At 38.4% G+C, this 23973-nt stretch overlaps 1 protein-coding gene across 1 annotated transcript in view; it reads right to left on the reverse strand.

Moving 5' to 3' along the window:
- Nucleotides 1-23973, reverse strand: part of USH2A (usherin) — a 939490-nt gene that overhangs the window by 196042 nt on the left and 719475 nt on the right. Inside the window, exons 51-54 of the mRNA XM_069544562.1 lie at nucleotides 19761-19965; nucleotides 14313-14510; nucleotides 12352-12506; nucleotides 8319-8517 (exon numbers count right to left, since the gene is read on the reverse strand). Of these exons, the coding sequence (XP_069400663.1) occupies nucleotides 8319-8517; nucleotides 12352-12506; nucleotides 14313-14510; nucleotides 19761-19965 (757 nt within the window). The remainder of the gene's footprint in view (nucleotides 1-8318; nucleotides 8518-12351; nucleotides 12507-14312; nucleotides 14511-19760; nucleotides 19966-23973) is intronic.

A 23973-nucleotide genomic window follows, 5' to 3' on the forward strand; every position in this document is an offset into this window, starting at 1 on the left:
GTAAATATGTGTTAAAAAGACTGCAAAAAGTCTGCCTATGGATCATAAAAAGATGATTTGGAAAACAAAACTCATAGCTCTGTAAGTTATATTGGATGTACTCTATAAAGAACAGCTTGTTTCTTGTGTTTAATCTCCAGGCAGTCACGAAAAAGCTTTTTGTTCATTACAGTTTCAGATAGCTAGTGCTACCTCAAAATAGTCATTCCATTGTCCTAAACATCATCTGTTATTCTTCCAAAGAATTACCAAATAATCCTAGAGAATATGTAATTTCACAAGTTCCTCAGTCAACTTGGTTAGTTATTAGTTCAAGCACTGAGAGGCCTGAATTACTTGAAAAAGCTTTTGTTAGGTGGTTACCAGGTATTGCCCACTCTGCGGGCAGTTACTTGTCCTGGTACCAGTTCATCCAAACTAGATGCTTGCCCCGGCCCATGTGAACCACATATCTAGTTTTACTGTTGAAAAGAGCTATCTTTTGCCTCCACTTGCCTGGGATCTCATTAAATGATTCTCCCCTCCCTCACCCAAGAACATTTCTGCTCGTGGAGATTCCCAGGAACATCCAGCATTCACTGTGATGAGTAGAGCTATGTCAAGGCTCAACTTTGGATTAACCTGATTCCACGTGAAAATTGAGAAATTTGAAAACTGGTATCCCAAGGGATCATGGAATCACTTTAGATACACCAAATGTGCATTTAAATTATGGTTTGTGTCACAAAATTTGATTGTGAAATATTTCAGGAGCTCACAAGCTAGGGTCCCTCTTCCCTAATAGTATCATCCATCATGATCTCAGCAGTGTCCATCCCTCTTAGTCAAGCCAATTTCTTGCCTCTCTGAGAGCAGCCATTGGCACTGTCCATTTCTTGCATCAAGGCTTTGACGTATGAGTTCAGTTGATGTCTCATATGAACCAGACATCAAAACATCAAAACTAGGGGGCTCTTGCATTTGCAAATACCAGTGGAATAACTTAGAACTTTCAATTCTGACTACTTGCTACAAAGCTTATTTGCATTCTTAATTCTCTATTTAATGTGTAATTCTACACCAGAAATTAAGCTCCTCTCCCTAGTATCAGAGTGATCAGATTCATTACAAGACACTTCCTGAATGAGTCACTAATTTGGCAGGCTCTCTTTCCAAATGTATTAACATTAAAAATATTAATAAGATAATCCAAGAAAAGACCCTTGCTTTTTAAAAAAATATAAATTTATTTATTTTAATTGGAGGCTAATTACTTTACAATACTGTACTGGTTTTGCCATACATCAACATGAATCCGCCACGGGTATACACGTGTTCCCCATCCTGAACCCCCCTCCCTCCCCGCTCCCTGTACCATTCCTCTGGGTTGTCTCAGTGCACCAGCCCCAAGCATCCTGTATCATGCATCGAACCTGGACTGGCAATTTGTTTCATATATGATATTATACATGTTTCAATGCCATTCTCCCAAATCATCCCACCCTAGCCCCCTCCCACAGAGTCCAAAAGACTGTTCTATACATCTGTGTCTCTTCTGCTGTCTCGCATAACTGGAACCTATTATACAGAGTGAAGTAAGCCAGAAAGAAAGACCCTTGCTTTTGATTTTTGTATCACTGTATTAACAAATATTTTTCTGCCTTGGAGTTTGGTGTTGTATTAGACCAAAGCCTCTTTTATCCTACATTTTCAATCAGAATCTTCTCTAGAACAAAATGTGGCATCAGGTAGCAGCAAAGTCTGATGCTTAAATGATCCACAACAAATACATACATCTCAGAGAAGAAGGAAACTGGATAGAACTGCTGGGAATGAAACAGAAGTAGTGATTGCCCAGTCAAAGTAGCTTGGAATATCTGGGATTCCAAGGGATTTTTTTTTTCCTTTAAATACTGGTGTCTAGATAGCTAATGCATATAATGCTTTGGCTCTAATATTATATCTGTAAGAATGATAAAAGAGAAGAAAAAATAGTGGTTGATGTTGTGCCATTTTTTGCAAGTATTTAGGCTCCTTGGAATTTGAAAAATGAAAATAAAATGAATTCTCACATCTACTTTCACAGGTCTGATGCTTGATGGCCAGTGGTCAGGTGGTAGTGGGGGAAAACAGCCCAGAGTATCATGCATGACATCAGAGCTTCTGAAGCTGCTCTGAGGACACAATAGCCATCCCAGTTTTCATCTTGTTTCAGTTAAAGATACCCACTACTATATCAGTTCAGTTCAGTTGCGTCCAACTCTTTGAGACCTTATGGACTGTAGCATGCCAGGCTTCCCTGTCCATCACAACTACCAGAGTTTGCTCAAACTAATGTCCAATGAGTCGGTGATGCCATCCAGCCATCTCATCCTCTGTAGTCCCCTTCTTTTTCTGCCTTCAATCTTTCCCAGCATCAGGGTCTTTTCCAATGAGTCACTTTTTCCCATCAGGTGGCCAAAGTATTGGAGCTTCAGCTTCAGCATCAGTCCTTCCAATAAAAAATCAGGATTGATTTCCTTTAGGATTGACCTCCTTGCAATCCAATAGACTCTCAAGAATCTTCTCCAACACCACAGTTCAAAAGCATCCGTTCTTTGACGCTCAGTTTTCTTTATGGTCCAACTCTCACATCCAAACATGATGACTGGAAAAACCATAGCTTTGACTAGATGGACCTTTGTTGGCAAAGTAATATGTCTGCTTTTTAATATGGTGTCTAGGTTGGTCATGGCTTTTCTTCCAAGAAGCAAACATCTTTTAATTTAATGGTTGAAGTCACCATCTGCAGTGATTTTGGAGGCCAAGAAAATAAAGTCTATCACTGTTTCCATTGTTTCCCCATCTATTTGCCATGAAGTGATGGGACCGGATGCCATGATCTTTGTTTTTCTGAATGTTGATTTTCATGCCAGCTTTTACACTCTTCTCTTTCACTTCCATCAGATGGTTCTTTAGTTCCTCTTCACTTTCTGCCATAAGGGTGGTGGCATCTACATATATGAGGTTACTGATATTTCTCCCGGTAATCTTGATTCCAGTTTATGATTCATTCAGCTTGGCATTTCGCATGATGTACTCTGTATATTAGTTAAATAAGCACGGTGACAATATACAGCCTTGATGAACTACTTTCACGATTTGGAACCAGTCCATTTTTCCATGGTCAAAGGTTTCATTGTAGTCAGTGAAGCAGAGGTTTTTCTGGAATTCTCTTGCTTTTTCTATGATCTGACAGATGTTGGCAATTTGATCTCTGGTTCCTTTGCCTTTTCTAAATCCAGCTTGAACATCTGGAAATTCTTACTTCATGTACTGTTGAAGTCTAGCTTGGAGAATTTTGAGCATTACTTTGCTAGTGTGTGAGATGAATGCAATTGTGCAACAGTTTGAACATTCTTTGGCACTGCCTTTCTTTGGGATTGGAATGAAAACTGACCTTTCCCAGTCCTTTGGCCACTGCTGAATTTTCCAAATTTGCTGGCATATTGTGTGCAGCACTTTCACAGCATCATCTTTTAGAATCTGAAATAGCTCAGCTGGAATTCCATCACCTCCAATAGCTTTGTTTATAGTGACCACTACTATATATAAAATAGATAATCAACAAGGACCTACTGTACAGCACAGGGAATTCTACTGAATACTTTGTAATAACGTATAAGGAAAAGGAATCTGAAAAAGAACAGATATATGTATATATATGTGTGTGTATGAATCAGTTTGCTGTATACTTGAAAGCAATACAACCTTGTAAATCAACTATACTCTAATATAATTAAAAAAGAAGTTTACTGCCAATAAATTCAAACTGCCAGAGACCAGGGCACAAAAGCTATATAGTAACCTCAGACCATGCTTAGAAGGATCCTGAGCGTGGGTCAGTTTTCATCATCCTGAAATTCTTAATGATTTTTGAACAAAGGAGCCCCATGCTTTCATTTTGCATTGGGCTTTGCAGATTGTGTCACCCATCCTGAGCTTTAGCTGTGTCTGACTGTGATTTTTATATCCAACCAATCATGGAATCTAGTTCAGATACTACTGGGTTGCCCCAAATTTTTGTTTGGATTTTTCTGTAAGCTGTAATGGAAAAACTGGAATGAAATTTTTGGCCAACCCAAGAGTTTACTACTCAACATTTATTCATTCAATAAGGATTTTCAAAACACTTAATGTCTGTTAGTTACTGGGATAGGTCACAGTACAGGTAACACAATGGCAAAAGGAAGCTGCTGTCTCTGTTCTTAAAAAAAACTTTAACTTCTGGTTGAGGAGTAGAGACAAGTAAAAGGATATTCAATGAAGCATAATACATACCATGAGAGTCAAGTGTAGGATACTATGGGAACACATGATGGAGTTACCTAAATGTAAAATCTTCATGTAAAAAATGTCCACATTTTGGAATATGGATGGTCAAACTATGTTTTCTTTGTTTCAAAAGTGATATGTACTATATGTTTCAGTACATTAGTAGTACACGTTCTGCTACAATTAGCCCTGGTAGGATTTATGCTATTTTATCACAGAAGGTTTCTACAAGTTTCTAATAGTATGAGAAAGGGAGACAGATTATTCTTACCTTGTTAACTTAAGGCTGGTAACTCTTCCCTTTCAATGAAATGAAACGATGAGCAACTTTCAGTGAATTATTTGGAAAACATTTCCCCCAGAGTTAAGACACACATAAGCCCTTATCATGTCTGCTGCTAAAGAGGGCATGATTAATTCATTTTGTTCTCGGTGTCCCTAATCATTTCGTTAATCCTTTCCCCCCTCTCCTCTACCCTGATGCCCACATTAGGAGGTCCACATTTCAAGTGTGGCAACCCAAAGTGAAACAATGCCATCGCTGACATCCCATTTGCTCTGAGCAGGATGGTGGGCATGTCTAGTAATAAATGATATGAAAAGGTCTGTTATTGACAAGCTGCCACGCGCTGTTTGCATTAGCGAATCTGAGAAGATGATGGCTGCTACCCTTGGTCCCCATGGTACTGGGCTCAGTGAGATAGCAGAAAGCGCCTTGGTTTACTTAGAGCATTGATAACACCTCTAAATAATTAACTGAGGACTTCCTGTCTTCAATTACTTAATGCTTTTTTTTTTTAACATCTTGAGAGGATTATAAGCAATTTATGGATTTCACATGATGAGTGCATTTGCCTCTATTCCCACAAAGCATTTACGGGATCATGTTTCTAAGGCTTTGAGGTAATTAAAAATAAGCATGGAGACAATGGGGCTGGTGCTAGGTGCCCTCTTTCCCTTCTGTCATATCTAGGGACCTAGATTCTCAGGTTCCTGGATGACTAGAGCTATAGCTTCATCAGTGTTTGACTGTGACTCAGGGAATGCCGCGGTTTTGGAAATGATGAGAAAAATCAAAACCTTTATCTCTGGGGGGGTTGGGGCAGCTCTTCAATCAAATGTTTGAGATTGAATGTGAAATAAATTTGATTATTTTAGTTCATTTCATAAACTCAATAAAACAGTCATTCCCATCATAAAATAGTTCCCTACTGAATTTGATCAGTCAACTAACCATGGAACTGAATTTTCCCTGGCAGATAAAATGTGTGAACACTACACAAGTCTTGGGTTTCAGATTTTCTAATGCCAAGCACCACACCTGTCCCATAGGAACTACATATGTGAGGGTATACTTAGTAAGGTTTTTTTGAATAAAGGTATATTTACTCATTTAACAAAGAAATCTATTTAGGACTATATTGTCCAAGTGAAGTACCTTCCTAATCTGTCTAAAATTATACAGAGGGATGGATGAAATGAATTCTAACAGATTTCTTTCCCCTTTTATAATCTTAAAAGAACTCAAATTAGGTGGAAAAACTTCAAAATGTTTATCCCAATAAAAGAGGAACTTTCACATTAAGTTATGCACATAAAATCTTCTGTGACATGAAAAAGGTCATAAAAAATGATAATAGAATAACTGGTGGAGTGAAAGTATTTAAACAAAAATCTTTGCAATTATTTTAAAATTAAGAAGGTTATCAATTCTGTTGTTTTGAACAATACAATTGAATTTGGTCTGCTGGCATGTAACTGTTGGTTTCTAAAAATGGAAACCATTACAGCTGGCAATAATTCGAAGCCTATGCTCATTGAGTATACAGATTCTGTAGGAAGAGAATTCTTCATCCTTGTATCCCAGTTTATGGTGAAACTTTTATCGCTACAAAGTCTTCATTGACCTTAACTTTGCTTTCAAAACTCTGTAAATGAACATTCCACGGCCTTTCTAAGTAGTTCTTTTGATTTCTTCTACCCCATTCGGTACAGAGTTCTGTTGGAGCAGCACTATACAAGCTAGTCCTTAACTCGCCACTAGTATCGGGAGCTTCTCAAGAGCAGCAGTCTAATTTTGGAGCACTTACTATACTATCTAGAACACAACAAGCAGGTTACATGTCTTTTATTTTTTTGAATGAAATGATATTCTGATTTCCTTATAGATGGAAGCAGTCAATGCCTTGGGCACCCCGAGTAGGCCAGTTTTCACCTTCATTTTTCCAATGTGGATATTAACACATTATTGACCAGAGATGTACTAACGCTACAGGCATTAGTTTCTGCAAAAATTCCCTGGTCAGTCATGTATTTAAAACATCCCTCACTTACAAGGCTGCGATGAGAATCACAGGAGTCAAAATGCAGTGGTTCTTTAAAATTATAAATCACCATATACATGTAAGTTTTTATCATGGAAAATAACATCATTTTAATTACTGGTGATGATTTTCATTTTTACTGAAATAAGGAACAAATTTGATCATCTAAATGGATGACGGCTTTCCGAACCCCATTATCATCAGCTTAGCTCAGGATCTTCAGATCAGGATTGCAATGTGCTAGTCCGCAAATATTTTATTAAGCACCTTCTGTAGGCTTATGGCACTTCTGGAAAACAGTGGACATCTGTCAGTGAGTGCTTGCTGTGTGTCGGAATTGTCCAGTTGAGAGTAAATCACGATGAATTTATTTTTTCCACCTGTATAGCACAGCCTGCATCTCCTCTAAGGAAAAATCAGGCGTGCTTTTCCAGGCCTTCCTGTACTTCGGTGTGAGTTTCATCATCCCTGGTATCAATGTACCCTGCTAAGTATAGGGTCCAATGGAAGGAAGGCATTCATTCACTCAGGAAGACTGAGGCAGGGGTGGGGGTGGGGTGCTGGGTGGGAAGGGCTGGAGTTGGGAGGTTCTGACAATAGGGAAAGAGTGAAAGTTTGTAAACTTCTGCTTGTGTTCTCAGAAACTAAACAAATTTACACAGCTGTCTGGGATGACTCAAATGATGAGCTAAGTTACTAATTCTCTTGAAGCATTCTATTCCATACAATGAGGGTAATAATTCTCTCTTCCCCATAGGTTTGTGATGAGGATCAAATCAAACAGTAAATGCCAAGGCTTAGGACAGTATTCAACACATTAAATTCACTTATTCTCAAACATTTATTTAGCACCTACTGCTGTGTCATGGACTGTTCTGGGAGCTCAAGGCATGGGATTGAAGTAGGTAGAAATATTCCAAAGGAGCAGGACAAAAAAGTCAAATAAAAAGCAAACACTGTCAGGCAATGAAAGGTCTGTGGTGAAAATAAAACAAGGTGATGTGAGCGTGTATCAGCAAAGCTGACCTAGACTGGGTAAATCAGAAATTGCTTTTATTCAGGACTGACATTCAGACTAAAACATGTTAATTATTATTATAATCACTGCTAGTAATTTCTGACACTATACTACAATACTGTACTATTACTATATTATTAAAGCTAATTATAATACATGTTATAATAAGCAACAAAATAATACAATTACTATTAATTAATGTTAATAATAACAACAAATTGTCACAACCAGTCAACTGTTAACTATTCTGTGTATTAATTACCCACACAGTAGATAAATGTTAGCCTCTGGTTGATTTTTCTCCTTCCTTCAAGTACATTCCTGGCTCTCCTAGCCCCATTAACTACTAGTATATCCTTGGGGAATGAAAATGCATCTTACTGTTAGTCTGGGGAAAAAAAAACACACACACAAACCTTAATACTGATGCAAAAACCCTACACATAATGCATATCAAAGCCAAATATAAATTATTTCTGAAGTTATCTGCTGTTGTAGCTTATTGCTGCCAGTGTGGGCTCTTCTATTAGCATGGATAAGTGGGACCTGACCATATGTCAAGAGAACACGTCCTCTCGAAGTGACCTCATATATCAAACACACACCCCTGGGAGGCTTTGCCCCCCTAACCACAGTGACAGACTCTTCCGGTAGGTTTTCCTCTTTTTTTTTTTTTTTTTTACCTGTGACCGTATGCTGCCTCCTGTCAGTGGTGTCAGTGTAGATGAGACCTTTCCCAACCTGCCTGAGCTGGTACTCTTTAATGACGCCATTTGGCTTCGGAGGGACATGCCAACTCACATGCAGAGCCTCTGCACTGGGGGCCGTGACTCTAGGCGGAGGGATATTCTGCGGGATTCCTTGGGTGGTAGCTGCAACGACCTGAAAACACAGGAATTAAACAGCAATTTCTTGGAATAGTACACTAGGTATTCTGATCAATGAGAATGTCACTTTTGTTTTAAAATGTTGTCTTAGCTTGGCATATCATTAGCTGGGCTTAGAGAAGCAGTCCCTCTTTTTAAAATTCTTTCTCTACCATCCTATTCAAACAATGAAATCTGACCTTGAATGTATTCCTAAGTCTTCGACTACCATTTATCACAACGGTTCAACAACAGTTTTGATGGCAGAGTGCAGTCCTCAGTTTAAACAAGTAAAATCTGGCTGGCAGACTGTCTTACTAGAGAACCCTTGATAACTCTCTCCCATATGGCCCATCGGTGTCTTTGCATTTTAACAGCCTGATTTTGTACATTTTAAGCACCAGTAAATTTGGAGCAAAACCCACATCTGAACTTGCTTGCATATAATACACTTTGAACAGTGTAAATGGGCAGCCTTTTTGGTATGATACCCAGCCTTTCCTCCTATGATACCCAGGATGACTTTATAGTATCTGCACCAATGTTCTAAAAGAGAACCAAGTGGGAAGAAAAAAAAGGTAAATCAACCAGTGATTTGCTCAACATTATCAAAGTATATTTGGGTGGAAAAATTGGCTGCCTTTGTTTTTTCACAGAATTAAGTCTGATTTTGCTTTCTCACGCATTGTTTTGGCATCTGGTAGGAAGGAGATGTGTTATGTGAAAAGCAGAATGGTTCTAGGACCCTTTGGACCATAATTTTTGATTGGGCCAATCAGCTGCCATCTGTCTAGATGGTGGGGTGCAACTGATAGATCTGAATGAAAGTTGTATTTGGATGGTTCTTCAACAGTGTTCAAAGATGCTGAGCTTCTCAAGTTTAAACCATATGAAAACTGCATTTCCTCTGACTAGTTTGGCATCGGTGAAATGGCTCTTTCCTTATTTTCCTCCCAAATTGTTTGATTACTTTTTCCTTTTTTCATTTAGTAGCTCCCTCAAGGTGGCTGGTCATCTATGGTTTTTGGTTTTTGTCCCTCTGTCTATTCTTAAATGACCATATTCAAACTCATTGCTTCAACTTCCTCCATAGATCTTTCCAACAAATTTCAGTCACTTCTTAATCCAGCTTCTGACTATAGACACTTTCACTTAAAGTACCAAATAATATTGGTTCAACAGTATGTGACCAAGAACTTCCAGATGTACAACCTGGATTTAGAAAAGGCAGAGGAACCAGAGATCAAATTGCCAACCTCTGTTGGATCATAGAAAAAGCAAGAGAATTCCAGAAAAACATCCGCTTCATTGACTACACGCTATAGCCTTTGTCTATATGGGTCACAGCAAACTGTAGAAAAATTTTCAAGAGATGGGAATATCAGACCACCTTACTTGCCTCATGAGAAACCTCTATGCAGGTCAAGAAGGAGCAGTTAGAACTAGACATGGAACAATAGGCTGGTTCAAAATTGGGAAAGGGATATATCAAGGCTGTATATTGTCATCCTACTTATTTAATTTCTATGCAGAGTACATATGACATGTCAGGCTGGATGAATCACAAGCTGGAATCAAAATTGCTGGGAGAAATATCAATAAGCTCAGATATGCTGATGACATCACCCTAACGGCAGAAAGTGAAGAGGATCAAAAGAACCTCTTAATGAAGGTGAAGAGGAGAGTGAAAAAGCTGGCTTAAAACTCAACATTCAAAAAACTAAGATCATGGCACCTGGTCCCATCACTTCATGGCAAATAGATGGGGAAACAATGGAAACAGTTACAGACTTTATATTCTTGGGCTCCAATATCACTGCAGATGGTGACTGCAGTCATGATATTAAAAGATTCTTTCTCTTTGGAAGAAAAGCTATGACCAACCTAGACAGCACATTAAAAAGCAGAGACATAACTTTGCTGACAAAGGTGCATATAGTCAAAGCTATGGTTTATCCAGTAGTCATGTATGAATGGGACAATTGGACTATAAAGAAGGCTGAGAGTCGAAGAATTGATGCTTTTGAACTGTGGTGTTGAAAAAGACTCTTGAGAATCCTTTTGACTACAAGGTGATCAAACCAGTCAAATCAGTTCTAAATATTCATTGGAAGAACTCATGATGAAGCTGAAGCTCCGAATTTTTGTCCACCTGATGCAAAGAGCTGATTCACTGGAAAAGACCCTGGTGCTAGGAAGGATTGAAGGCAGGAGGAGAAGTGAGTGACAGGATTAGATGGTTGGATGGCAGCATCAACTCAATGGATATGAGTTGAGCAAACTCTGGGAGATAGTGAAGGACAGGGAAGCCTGGCGTGGGGCTCTTGGAAGGGCCTCTTCCCTTCCATGGGGTCGCAAAGAGTCGGACATGGCTGAGTGCCTGAACAACAATCATTCTGGTATCTTCTCCCCCTCTGAAATACATTTGTGAAAGCTTTAAAAATGTTAATCATTCTTTCCTTTTAACTTTTCTTAAAAAAAAAAATGAATTGTGTTAGTTTCAGGCATACACCAAAGTGACGTGGTTATATACATATATGTGTGTGTGTGCATATTCTTATTCAGATTCTTTCCTCTATAGATTATTATGAAATATTGAGCATAGCCCCCTATGCTATACAGTAGGTCCTTGTTTACTTTATATATATAGTAGTATGTATATGCGGAGAAGGCAATGGCACCCACTCCAGTACTCTTGCCTGGAAAATCCCATGGACGGAGGAGCCTGGTGGGCTGCAGTTCACAGGGTCACTAAGAGTCGGACATGACTGAGCAACTTCACTTTCACTTTTCACTTTCATGCACTGGAGAAGGAGATGGCAACCTACTCCAGTGCTCTTGCCTGGAGAATCCCAGGGACGGGGGAGCCTGGTGGGCTGCCGTCTATGGGGTCGCACAGAGTCGGACATGACTGAAGCTACTTAGCAGCAGCAGCAGCAGTGTGTGTATGTGAATCCCAAATTCCTAATTTATCCTTTCTCCCCACTTTCCCCTTTGGTAATCATAAACTTGTTTGCTATGTCTGTGAAACTATTTTTATCTTGTAAATATGTCCTTTCTTACAAAGAAAAGACTTTGTATCCATTCTTTTAGATTACACATATAAGTGGTATCATATGTTATTTGTCTGTCTCTGGCTTATTCACTTAGTATGATAATCTCTTGGTCTGTTGATGTTGCTGCAAATGGCATTATTTAATTATCTTTTGTGGCTGAGTAAAATTCATATATATATATATATATATATGTATATACATACTATGAATATATATTTTTGTTTCCTGATTTGCTTTCAAAATGGCACCATGACCTACAAATTGGTCAAGCCAGATACTTTGAAAATACCTATGATACTTCATTTTAATTCCCCTACATACAGTTGACTACTGATTCTTGTCAAGGCTGTTGGAGAAGGCTTAGAACTATTTTATTTCCCTATGTCAGACTCCTTTGCCCTTTGCTCTGTTTTATAAGAAATGGCAATTTTTGTTGATATGATATTTAAATAGAATTTCTGTTTTTAAACTGAGAAATGGCTTGGGAATTATTATGAATTTATTGAAGACCAACTAAAAAGTGGTTGGTGAAGGAGAAGGGGATTAAGAGGATAATATTGGTTCAAGTTTTTTTCTTTTCGTGAAGGAAATATTGATATTTGAATAAATCTCTCTTTCAGTGATCTATCCTTTCAGATGGAAGTGTTGGTACTCAGTTGAGATGCCATATGGACACCTTACTTTATTGAGGTGGACACTGTTTTCTGTCACTGGAAACATTACTCATAGCCTGGACCTTCCTACAGTCTTGACACTGGGCAATTCTGTCCAGAGTTTAGGCAAACTCCTCTTACCTTGCTGCTGGTAGCACAGCCAGCAACTGTGCAAGCTTTCAGCTGGTATGAATATTCCATAAAGGGCTGAATTCCTTCCGTATCAGAGAAGCTCAGTGATGTTCCTCGAAAACATTCAATTCCATTTCGGAGAAGAATGTAGGCAATAATAGGACCTAAAAGAGACAGACAAATGCCTGATTTTGAGTGTGGGATTCTTTGAACCATTTGCAAACAAATTAGATGGCTTAGAGTTCTTAAAGCTCAACATTCAGAAAACTAAGATCATGGCATCTGGTCCCATCACTTCGTGGGAAATAGATGGGGAAATGGTGGAAACAGTGTCAGACTTTATTTTCTGGGGCTCCAAAATCACTGAAGACGGTGACTGCAGCCATGAAATTAAAAGATGCTTGCTCCTTGGAAGGAAAGTTATGACAAACCTAGATAGCATATTCAAAAGCAGAGGCATTGCTTTGCTAACAAAGGTCTGTCTAGTCAAGGCGGACCAGTTTTTCCCGTGGTCATGTATGGATGTGAGAGTTGGACTGTGAAGAAAGCTGAGTGCTGAAGAACTGATTCTTTTGAACTGTGGTGTTGGAGAAGACTCTTGAGAGTCCCTTGGACTGCAAGGAGATCCAGCCAGTCCATTCTAAAAGAGATCAGTCCTGGGTGTTCTTTGGAAGGACTGATGCTAAAGCTGAAACTCCACTATTTTGGCCACCTCATGCAAAGAGTTGACTCATTGGAAAAAGACTCTGATGCTGGGAGGGATTGGAGGCAGGAGGAGAAGGGGATGACAGAGGATGAGATGGGTGGATGGCATCACCAACTCAATGGACATGAGTTTGGGTGAACTCCGGGAGTTGGTGATGGACAGGGAGGCCCGGAGTACTGCAATTCATGGGGTCACAAAGAGTCGGACACGACTGAGCAACTGAACTGAACTGAGAGTTCTGAAGAAATGGGATAATATAGCATTATTTAATTTTAATTTGCTATTACATTGCTATGTTGAAGCAATTCTTAATTACACCCACTCTTATGGAGGAGGTAGATTCTTGACATAAATAATCAGAGTCAATTGTTTATTTCCCCTGAACTGTCAAACATTTACTTTCAAAACTATTTTGCCCTCCCATAACATGCTTTGCTTATTTGAAAGCATCTCAGATATATAATGGGATTCAAGGAAAATAATAATTTTGGGCTAAACATTTGTGAGGGCTAATTCACAAATGAATGATTCAGTTCAGTTCAGTCACTCAGTCATGTCCAACTCTGCGACCCCATGAATCGCAGCACGCCAGGCTTCCCTGTCCATCACCAACTCCCGGAGTTCACCCAAACTCATGTGCATCTAGTCAGTGATGCCATCCAGCCATCTCATCCTCGGTCGTCCCCTTCTCCTCCTGCCCCCAATCCCTCCCAGCATCAGAGTCTTTTCCAATGAGTCAACTCTTCTCATGAGGTGGCCAAAGTACTGGAGTTTCAGCCTCAGCATCAGTCCTTGCAATGAACACCCAGGACTGGTTTCCGTTAGGATGGACTGGCTGGATCTCCTTGCAGTCCAAGGGACTCTCAAGAGTCTTCTCCAACACCACAGTTCAAAAGAATCAGTTCTTCGGCACTCAGCTTTCTTCACAGTCCAACTCTCACATCCATACATGACCACTGGAAAAACCATAGCCTTGACTAGATGGACCTTTGTTGGGAAAGTAATATCTCTGCTTTCGAATATGCTATCTAGGTTTGTCATAACTTTCCTTCCAAGGAGTAAGCGTCTTTTAATTTCATGGCTGCAATCACCATCTGCAGTGATTTTGGAGCCCCAAAAAATAAAGTCTGACACTGTTTCCCCACAAAACCGAAGTTCCCTTTTTATGGTTAGATGTGTGCCAATGAAATGCATCTCACTAATTTCCGTTCCCTTATGGATTTAATTGGATTATGTTATTTTAATTTTAAAAACAGTTTCATACCATTTGACTGTATAGGTTTCTTCCAGCTTAAGACTATTACATCATCAAGATGATCCATTTTTGTCCACCTGGGGGGACTCACTCCTTCAGGCACATCTTCTTTTGTTCTGGCTCTAACTGCCTTGCTGAATCCTCGCCCATAGCGATTCCAGGCAGAAATCCTATACTCATACATCATGTAGGGCTCCAGGTTCACATCTGGAAAGACAGAAAATCAGACAGTGAAGTTTTTCAAAAAATTAAAAAACATTTTTACCATCCTATTGAAAATGAATGTCAGAACTTTTAAAGAGTTAAAAATAAATGCCTAATGTTCTAATCCCAGTGTATGTAAATAAAAACTTGAATGTCTTTACTTTCTGAATCATAACAAACATTATGTTTATTACAATATTTAGAAATATGAAAGACACAGAGATATGAAATTGCATAGAATAGAATTCACCTTTCTGAATAGAGAGCTATGGATACATTAGAAAACAGATTGAAAAATAAAAGCATCCAACTAATGTACATTAGATGTTAATGCTTCCCAAGTTCATGATCTCTTCTGCATGAGGCAGGTTTGGCAACATTCTTTTATAATTTTATTATTATAAGCTTTACCAATTATTACATTGTCAATATTACTTTATTAAATTACTATATGAATTATAATGTAGTTATGAGATACAGGAATTGAAACTTAGCACATCATGATACCATTTTAGTGAATAAAAATGAATTCGCACTCCATTATATATACTGTATATTGGAGAAGGCAATGGCAACTCACTCCAGTACTCTTGCCTGGAAAATCTCATGGACAGAGGAGCCTGGTAGGCTACAGTCCATGGGGTCGCTAAGAGTCGGACATGACTGAGCAACTTCACTTTCACTTTTCACTTTCATGCACAGGAGAAGGCAATGGCAACCCACTCCAGTATTCTTGCCTGGAGAATCCCAGGGATGGGGGAGCCTGGTGGGCTGCCGTCTCTGGGGTCGCACAGAGTCGGACACTTATATACTGCACTACATATTCCTCCTTCCATCTTCCACCAAGCCAGAAAACAAAAATCAAACCAACCAATCTAATTAAAACAACAAAGCCAACTTGCTAAGATTTTTGGTCTGGCTAAAGTTTTAGACAATCATCTACATGATTCTATGGTGTCTCAAAAGGTGTCTGAAACATCTTAGTTCAATTTTGAGGTTTAATAACTTTGGAAGTACAAATGCTACAAATTTACCAAAAACATTCCTTGAAAGTTTAATTATTTAAATCTGCATTCTACTTAATTCTGTGAATTTTGAATATGTACATGTGTATTTTTGTGTGGCAGTTTCTGATAACTCTTTCTTAGGCAGGAGGGTCAGAAGAGGTCCTCCTTGGCTGCCAGGCCACCTGCCATATCTCCATTGGATGCAGGTTAATTCTCTGCTCCATCTACTTGGGTTATTTTATCACATTCTCTTTAAATGCATCTCCTTACAATAAACCCTACTCTGCTTCTTTTATAGAATTAGTATGAAAATAAAATTCAGTAAGTTATGTTGCAGAACTTCATAAAATATAAATTGCTATAAAAATGTATTTCTGTCTTCATTTTTCTCAGGGTAACTGGTACCTGTGATGACCACCACTGAGTTCCCAGATCTCCCTTCTGTCCAGAGACCTCTTGGTCAGAGTCTACATTTCCCAGTTAACTTGGCAACTTGGTGTAGTCACCAAGTTGCAGTTTGGTGTAGTCACATGACTTATCAACAATGGAAGGAGTGTGGGAAGTGACATAGGTAATTTGTGCACTTTCTAAAGAGGAAATCACTTGCCTTGCATTTGCATTCTTATCCCCTTCTGATGGGCTAGAACTAGGGTGTTGTGGTAACTCAGGTTGTACCACTTGGAAGCATGATGAAGAATCTAGATTCTGAATGACCCTGTGGGAGTGAGCTTCCCAGAATGTCCACTGGCCCACAGACGGTAACTCGAGTTTTGAATATCTTGTTATAGTAGATTAAACTACTCATTACAAGTACCTGTTATTCTGTACATTTCAAGGCCATATTTCCATTTCTATCTATGGCAGCTCTCCACACTTCACTCCTGTTTTTCCCTCCACTGTATTTCATTCTCCTTTGACTCTCTCATGTCTTATCCTGTATTTTCCCATAAGGGCTGGTTTTTCAAAGACATTCCCAGCCCATAAAAGCGTTTTTTTTTTTTTATTTTTTTTTTTAGTTTACACATAAGAAATCATTTGTTGAAATTTTACCTTTCCTCAATTATCTCTCTCATTTCTCAGAGCTCTTTGTTCCTTGCCAGATTTTTTAACTCTCCTTCTTTCCTCTTTTACTTGCAAACTCAAAATCATTTTATACATTACACGGTTCTAATATTCTGATAATTGGGGGTGTTGGGTATTAGGGGGTGTATGTTTGTTCAATATTTACTTATTAACTGCTGAAATGTTCCATACATATTTGTCTTTTTTTTTTTAGCTGACAGAACAATCCTTCCAAAAATGTGTATATAACTGTGTCATTCCATTGCTTAAAAAGTTTTACTATCCACTCATTGTTGCATAAAGGTGAACTCCTTAGTGTGGCCTCAGAGGGCTTCATTATATGAGCCCTGCTCTCTGGCCTCTTCTCCATGACTTTCTCTGCCTTATACATGCTACATCCATACTGAGATACTGTTGTTTTTCAGACATGCTCAGCTTCCTCTTGCTTCCTATACTTTGCATGTGGTTCTCTCTCTGCCTGGTTCACCTCCCCTTCTCTCCTCAGGCATAATATCCTCTTGAAGTCTTTCCTCTTTCCTCACCTCTCCAATCTAGTTTAGGTGTCTTTGTCATATTCTTCAAAATTATCCTATGCTAACCTCTATCATAGAACTTATCTGCACATCATTTCTCATATTAGAGATAATTACATATTTGTTTCCCCATCTCTTCCTATTAGCTTCAAATCCCTGATGGAAATTCCTCTTTAAAGGTCCTGGTATGAAGGGCTTCCCTGGTAGCTCAGATGGTCAAGAATCTGCCTGTCCTGGCATACTGACTGGTTATTAGTAAGGATTTAATAAACTTTTTTGATAAATAAAGGATTATATGAACAAATGAATTTTGGTCAGCACTGGTGGTAGGTTTAAATTGCCAATCTCTTTTAAAAAATGACTTTTTTAGTCTATATTGGTCTCAGTGGAATTTGAGCATCATTCGAATACTTAAATTTTTTCATGAAGAAGAAAATTTTGTCATTTTTCATTTTCAATTTACACTGTTTTCCAGTAGGCAAAATAATCTGAAATATGGTCATTAAAAGCTCTCACAATATTATATCAGTAGTTGGAAACAACTATTCTCTTCTGGAGAGGTCTATCGCAAATATGTCTCAAAAATCCTTCAAAATCTTGACCTTGTTTTAAAAAGGCAGCTAAAAGTACAGAATTATCTTAGAAGGAAACAAAGTAAGTTTTAAATGAGGGTTTCAGCTTGAAAGAGGTTGGGGGCACCCAGAAAGGAGCCCTACACTGTGTAGAGCCCTCTTATGTCTGCTGCTCCTGACAGCGATGTGATATGAACCTCACTTTCCCCATAAGTTACTTTTATTTACATGAATTAAATCTATAACAGGGGCTGGGAGGAGATTAGTGGTCCAACTGTCTTCTATCCTGAGGCTTTTCCCAATTAAAGGCATTACAATAAGTATTTTTTATTTGCTTACAGTGTGATAAATCTAAAAGGTAAACAGGGCCGTTCCTTTCGTGGGAGAGATGACACAAGTGTCCAGCTGCCTATGAGGCATGGTAGGGGTGGCGAACGGCTTGATCACATGTCACAGGAGCACAGAAGGGAGAGGGGGCTGGACTTGGGAAGTCTTCACTGCAGACATGAATTCTGACCTTGTCCTTGAGTGTGAGAGTTAAGAAACACATTTCAGGTGTAACAAACAGCCTGAAGGAGGTTGAGAGCACCCAGAAAGGAGCCCTACACTGTGTGGAGTCCTCTTACGTCTGCTGCTCCTGACAGTGATGTGATATGAACCTCACTTTCCCCATAAGTTACTTTATTTACAGATCTGACCTTTGGTTTCCTCATCTGTTAAATGATCATACTTACCTGATTGCTTTGAGGGTAAGTTAGGTAAGGTTTAAAAATGCCTAGCACAAAGTGGTGGTGGTGGGGGCGGGGGGAGAGAGGAATGGGTTGGGACTTTGGGGTTGGGAGATGCAAACTATTATATATAGAAGAGATAAACAACAAAGTCCTACTGTAAACTGTAGACAGGGAGCTATATTCAATATCCTGTGATTAACCATAATGGAAAAGAATTTTAAAGTACACACACACACATAGCCAAATCACTTTGCTGTATAGCAGAAATTAACACACATTGTAAATCACCTATACTTTAAAAAATGCACAACACTGGAACTAAATAATACTCAGTAAACTTTATTCCCCTACCTTCCCTCCCTAATCTACTCCCTCTCCTCCTAGTACCCTGCCTTATTATTTTCCTTCTCAAGAACTGCCATTAGTACAGCCAATGTAGTCATGATGGAATGGAGTGGAATTTATTTGACTTTAGCTTGCTTGAATTATGTCACTTGCATGTATTCTATTTCACTCTAAATAGATGTGTGTACACACATATATACACACAGCTGCACAAACACATTTAATTTTTGAAAAACAGAAACTTAAGTACGGCCTTAAGTAAATGGGTGAATAAAAAAAAGTGAATAGATGGGCAGAACTATTTTGGAGAAAATCCTAAAATTCACAGCATTTTTCTCTACACTCAGCTAAGCCTAAGAATCACTGTTTTGGACTAATGCTTTAAGGCTGAGATGGGGCTTAGAAATTACTGTTCTCCATAACCATGAAGGTTCTTACTCCCAAGATGGTGGCTGTCTTGGGGAACACCCCCAAAAAGACTATGGGAGAGCACAGCCTCTGGACCCAGACTGAAGAGGAAAGGGAATACTGATTTCACTGAGCACTCTGTCTCCTCCTCAGAATGATGCTGTCAGGTCTTAATGAACAAGCATGTTTCTGCCTCTTTTATGCTTGCAACAATAACATTAACAACATTCATTCATGGCATTTGTTGAAAGTCTGCATTCAAACTTTTGAGAAAATTAGGCTCATTTAAAATTAACTGCGTATACCATAAAAGGTCACAAAACTAATTTATCCCTCCGTTCTTTTTTCTCTATCTGCTTACTTTAAAATACATTCCTATTTAAAGTTAGACTTAAACGTTGTTTCAACTACTAACTTTGAACAGTTCCAGATTGTACCTTTAATTACCTGGTAACTAGCTGGCTCCTAAGTATGATGAAATTAATTGATACGAGGTGAAGGAAAGAGATGAGGTCAGAGGGAAATAAATCTGCATTTTCAACAGCCTGTCACTCTCCTTTCTAAGCCATAGGCAGGTTGGCTCCCTCTCTGTTACCTGTGAAGGAGACTGTGTTTACACTTCCCGTATGAACAGTCTCTTCAGCAGATGAACATATTTCTTCCATTGAATCCTTCCTGATGGAACTGTGAGATCCTCTTATCACAGTACAAACGTGGCTGGTAGAGTTGAAGTCGCACCTGCCGCAGTGTGCTGTGGCTTCCGTGGATGCCGGGCAGAGGGTTCTGCATGCTTTCGTTTCCTAAGTCAGGTGGTAGAGATGGGGAGAGTGGGGGCAAGGGGAGGAGATTTAAAACTTTCATTTAGACATGGGTGGGCTAGGTTTCTACAACTCTCAAATGAAATTTTCTTCTGCTTAGTTCATGAGTGACTATCTCAAAATTCTTTAAAAAGAAATGAAGGCAGTCTGTATTACTAGAAAGAGAAGTTACTTTGAAATGACACAGATTTAGACCCATAATCCAGTTTTGCAACTTATTAGTGCTGTGACCTTGAACAAGTCTCTTATACTTTTAAAGCCTCAGCTTCTTCCGTGAAAGAATGGAAGTTCAATTTACTATATGGGTTTATTGCATGACTCAAATGACAGAATGTAAATGTCTTACACTTAGTACATACACTATAAATAATAATAGTAGTCATTATTTTATTATTGTTGCTTTGACACTTTTCTGGTGGAATTTTCGAGAAAAAACAAGATAAAGAATGTGAAATTTGAGAATCTGTGCTTCGTGTGCTCTTAGGAATGCTGGACCAATGAGAAGTATTCTACATCCAAGTTTTATGAAATTTAAATATTTCATAAACTGTCATTATAATCATTATTATTTATATGTGTAAACTTTTTATCTGGTAAATCTCTGGGCTTTTTATAGTTATTGATATGTATAAGTAGGCTTTAAGCTCAGAAAATAAAATACTTCATCATCTGAAATTACAGGAGATAGATATAAGGCAATATTTCTACAAGACAAAGTTCTACTTCATTTTCCTTTTATATAGGTAGCATAACTTATTTAAAATCATTCTTGCTATTTAAAAGTGGTCTACATTGAATCTCTCTATTAGCTAAAATAAGTTAATTTTCCCAAAGATCATGAAAATAAAGCTGCTCAGAAAAATATAGTTGGGTTTCCACTTAAATATGGTGAATTGAACACATGCATTTATCTTCACTTCCTCTTAAAGCCCAACCAAATGACAATAAAGGAATATAGAAAGTCTAAGGAAGAGAACTAACACCTATTTTTTGGGATGTGGATGTATGTGGCAGAGACAATGGTATGTGCCCAGGAATGTCCATTTTTGCCTTTTCTCCCTAGGAACACTAGATTTTCCAGTCTGACTATAAGAGGAGGAGTCATGTGACCAGAAATATCTGTGTGATGATGTTCAGAAGAGATGCTTTCTGCATCCAGGGAAGACCCTACATGTACAGTCATCCACTCTTTTCCTTTTTTCACAAGATGGAAGGGACTTGGGTTCCTGAAACATCACATGGAGGAGAGCTTCTGAAACCACACTGGACTAACCTGCAAAAAGTTAAAAAAATTCCTTTCGTTCACCCACTCCATACGTGGGACATTTGTTTTTACCTTGGCATTGTTCGATGTGTTATAGAAAAAACATAATTTAGTGCTTTGAAGTTGAATGTTTCCTTAATAACAACAACAAAACCCTAAAGTATAAAGTGGCACTGGTTTCAGGTTAAGCAAATGGTGGCAAAGAAATTTGTAGTGAGTTTTGGGAATCTGAGAAGGTCTGTTATACTGTGGCTAAATGTTTGGCAATACTCGGCCCTGGGATGACTGTCAAAGCAAGCCACGAACCCGTGAATTCACTGTTCTGGGCAAGACAGCGTAGGCTAGTACATGAGCCTGTGTACATGTGTGCTTATGGCTGCATTTGGCGAAGTATTAAAAACTGAGAGAAACTTAGAAAATAATTTGTGAAGCTTTAAAAAAAAATAGAGAGGGTTCCTTGGAAGATATATGCCACAGTGGGAAAACTAAATAAAAAGTCTGCATCCTGCTCAGTGAGAACCCCTCGTTTCTACTGGATTCCCCATATGATGGCTGGGTATGTATCCCATCTAGACCTAGGATGGAGCACTTAAGGATACTTCATTAAGTACACCTATTGAGGATTCTTGGTAATGTGATTTACTGACAAAAAGCCATCTTGCCATAATGAGGACCCTACTGTGTTCCCCACCAATGGATTTCTACATATAACAACATGTCAGTCAATCTCCAATGGAAAAAAAGAAGTTTAAAAACATAGAAAAAATGTCAGAGGAAGCAAAAACAAAACAAGGAAAAGAAGAAAATGAGATAGTACCAAGCTTAAACCATAATGGAGAAGATTATGAGAAAGCACACACACACAAACACACACACACACACACACCTGTCAATTTGCTATACAGCAGAAATGAACACAACGCTGTAAATAAACTATACTTCAATAAAATAAATGAGAAAACCAAAATTTTATAGGCAAAAAAAAAATAGTATCAAACAAGCAAGATAATTCAAAGGACAAAGCAAATAAACAATTTAAAAAGTAACAACAGAATGAATATTTTCAGAATGAGGGAAAAAAAGACATTTCATGGATGAAATAAGAGTAGGATGCCATAAATAAGTAATAATTGGCAAAAAAGAAAGAGCTATCAAAAACTAAAACAAACAAACAAAAAAAAGATAGCCAAAAAAACTCCACAACAAATCAATAGAATGGTGGAAAGATAAAGTTAAGACAATATCTTATAACACTGAAAAAGATGGGCAAGAAACAAGATGGAAAAAAATTTAAATATCAGCTAAGGAAGTCCAACACCCAACTTATCAGTGAAAAGAGAGGCAAAAGAGGGAGCAAATTATCAAAGATATAATAAAATAGCATTCCCCATAACTGCAGACCATGAGGCTCCACCCTGAAAAAGTCCACAAGAAGTATATCATTATCAATATTAATAATGGTGATAATAGCATATACATAGAGGCACATTGTCACGACATTTTAGAAAAGCAGAAAAAAGAGGACGTCTTAAAAATTGTTGGGAAAAACAACATGGTTGCCTACAAAGAAATAGGAATCGGAATAGCAATAACAGTTTAAAAAAATCAGAAAAGGATTCAAAATCCTGAGTAGAAATAATTTTTTTCCTTTGAATTGTACACCTAGATAAGCTATCAATCCAGTGGGAAGGAGAATTACAATAATTTCAGATATCAAGCTTTCAAAATATTTACCTTTCACGTACCTACACCCAGAGAGTCAATTCTTCATGAAGAAGGGACAACTGGGGCTCAGAATACAGGGAGACCAACATAGAGAAGGAGGAAAGAGATTTCCCAAAGAGACAGCTTTGGGAAACTGGCTGGGACAGCCATGCAGAAACCCCACAGAGATCCAGTCCAGACTGGAGCAGGAGTTGGAAGGCTCTAGGAAGGTCTTCAGGAAACAAAATTGAATCTAGAGATTGAGTTTTACCTATGACATACTGCTTGATTCAGCATTTAAATTTTTTTTTCCTGATCACAACCATTTAAGTATGAATTTTAAATACAAGTGTTAGTTGGCCTTCATAGAGCCAATGCAAGCCACCTTAAAACATCACAGGTATATTCTGAATGTCTCCTTGTAACAGAAGCTGTGTCATCCTGACCAAAACCAGATGCCTGGGAATCAAATGTGAGGTGGACAATACTGAAACATATAGATGTGAATGAGGCTTCCCTGGTGGCTCAGCCAGTAAAGAATCTGCCTGCAATGCAGGAGATCTGGGTTTGATTCCCGAGTCAAGAAGATCCCCTAGAGAAGGAAATGGCAACCCATGCCAGTATTCTTGCCCGGGAAATCCCATGGATAGAGGAGCCTGATGGGCTACAGTCCATGGGGTCACAAAGAGTCAGGCATGACTGAGCTACTAACACGAGATGAGTTGTGAATGATGGTGTCATTTCTGAAACTAATAGGTTTTCTATCTTTATTTTTCAAATATGAATGCCCCTTTAAGGAGAGTTTTCTACATAGATCCTTCCTAACTTGTTATTTCAAAGGCATATTCTTGCAACATTATCAGTTCTTTAAGACTGGTAATAAAAGTAATAATAAGTAAGTATTTTTATAAGTAATAAAAATATTTCTTAAGAAAAATGTCCTGGTCCAAACTTCTGAAAACACTGGCCTGGAATAAACTTAAACTTTAGAAACATAGTGTTGATTATATTTCTTTCATAGA

The sequence above is a fragment of the Ovis canadensis genome, chromosome 12, assembly GCF_042477335.2.
Source record: "Ovis canadensis isolate MfBH-ARS-UI-01 breed Bighorn chromosome 12, ARS-UI_OviCan_v2, whole genome shotgun sequence".
In the NCBI taxonomy this organism is placed as follows: Eukaryota; Metazoa; Chordata; class Mammalia; order Artiodactyla; family Bovidae; genus Ovis; species Ovis canadensis.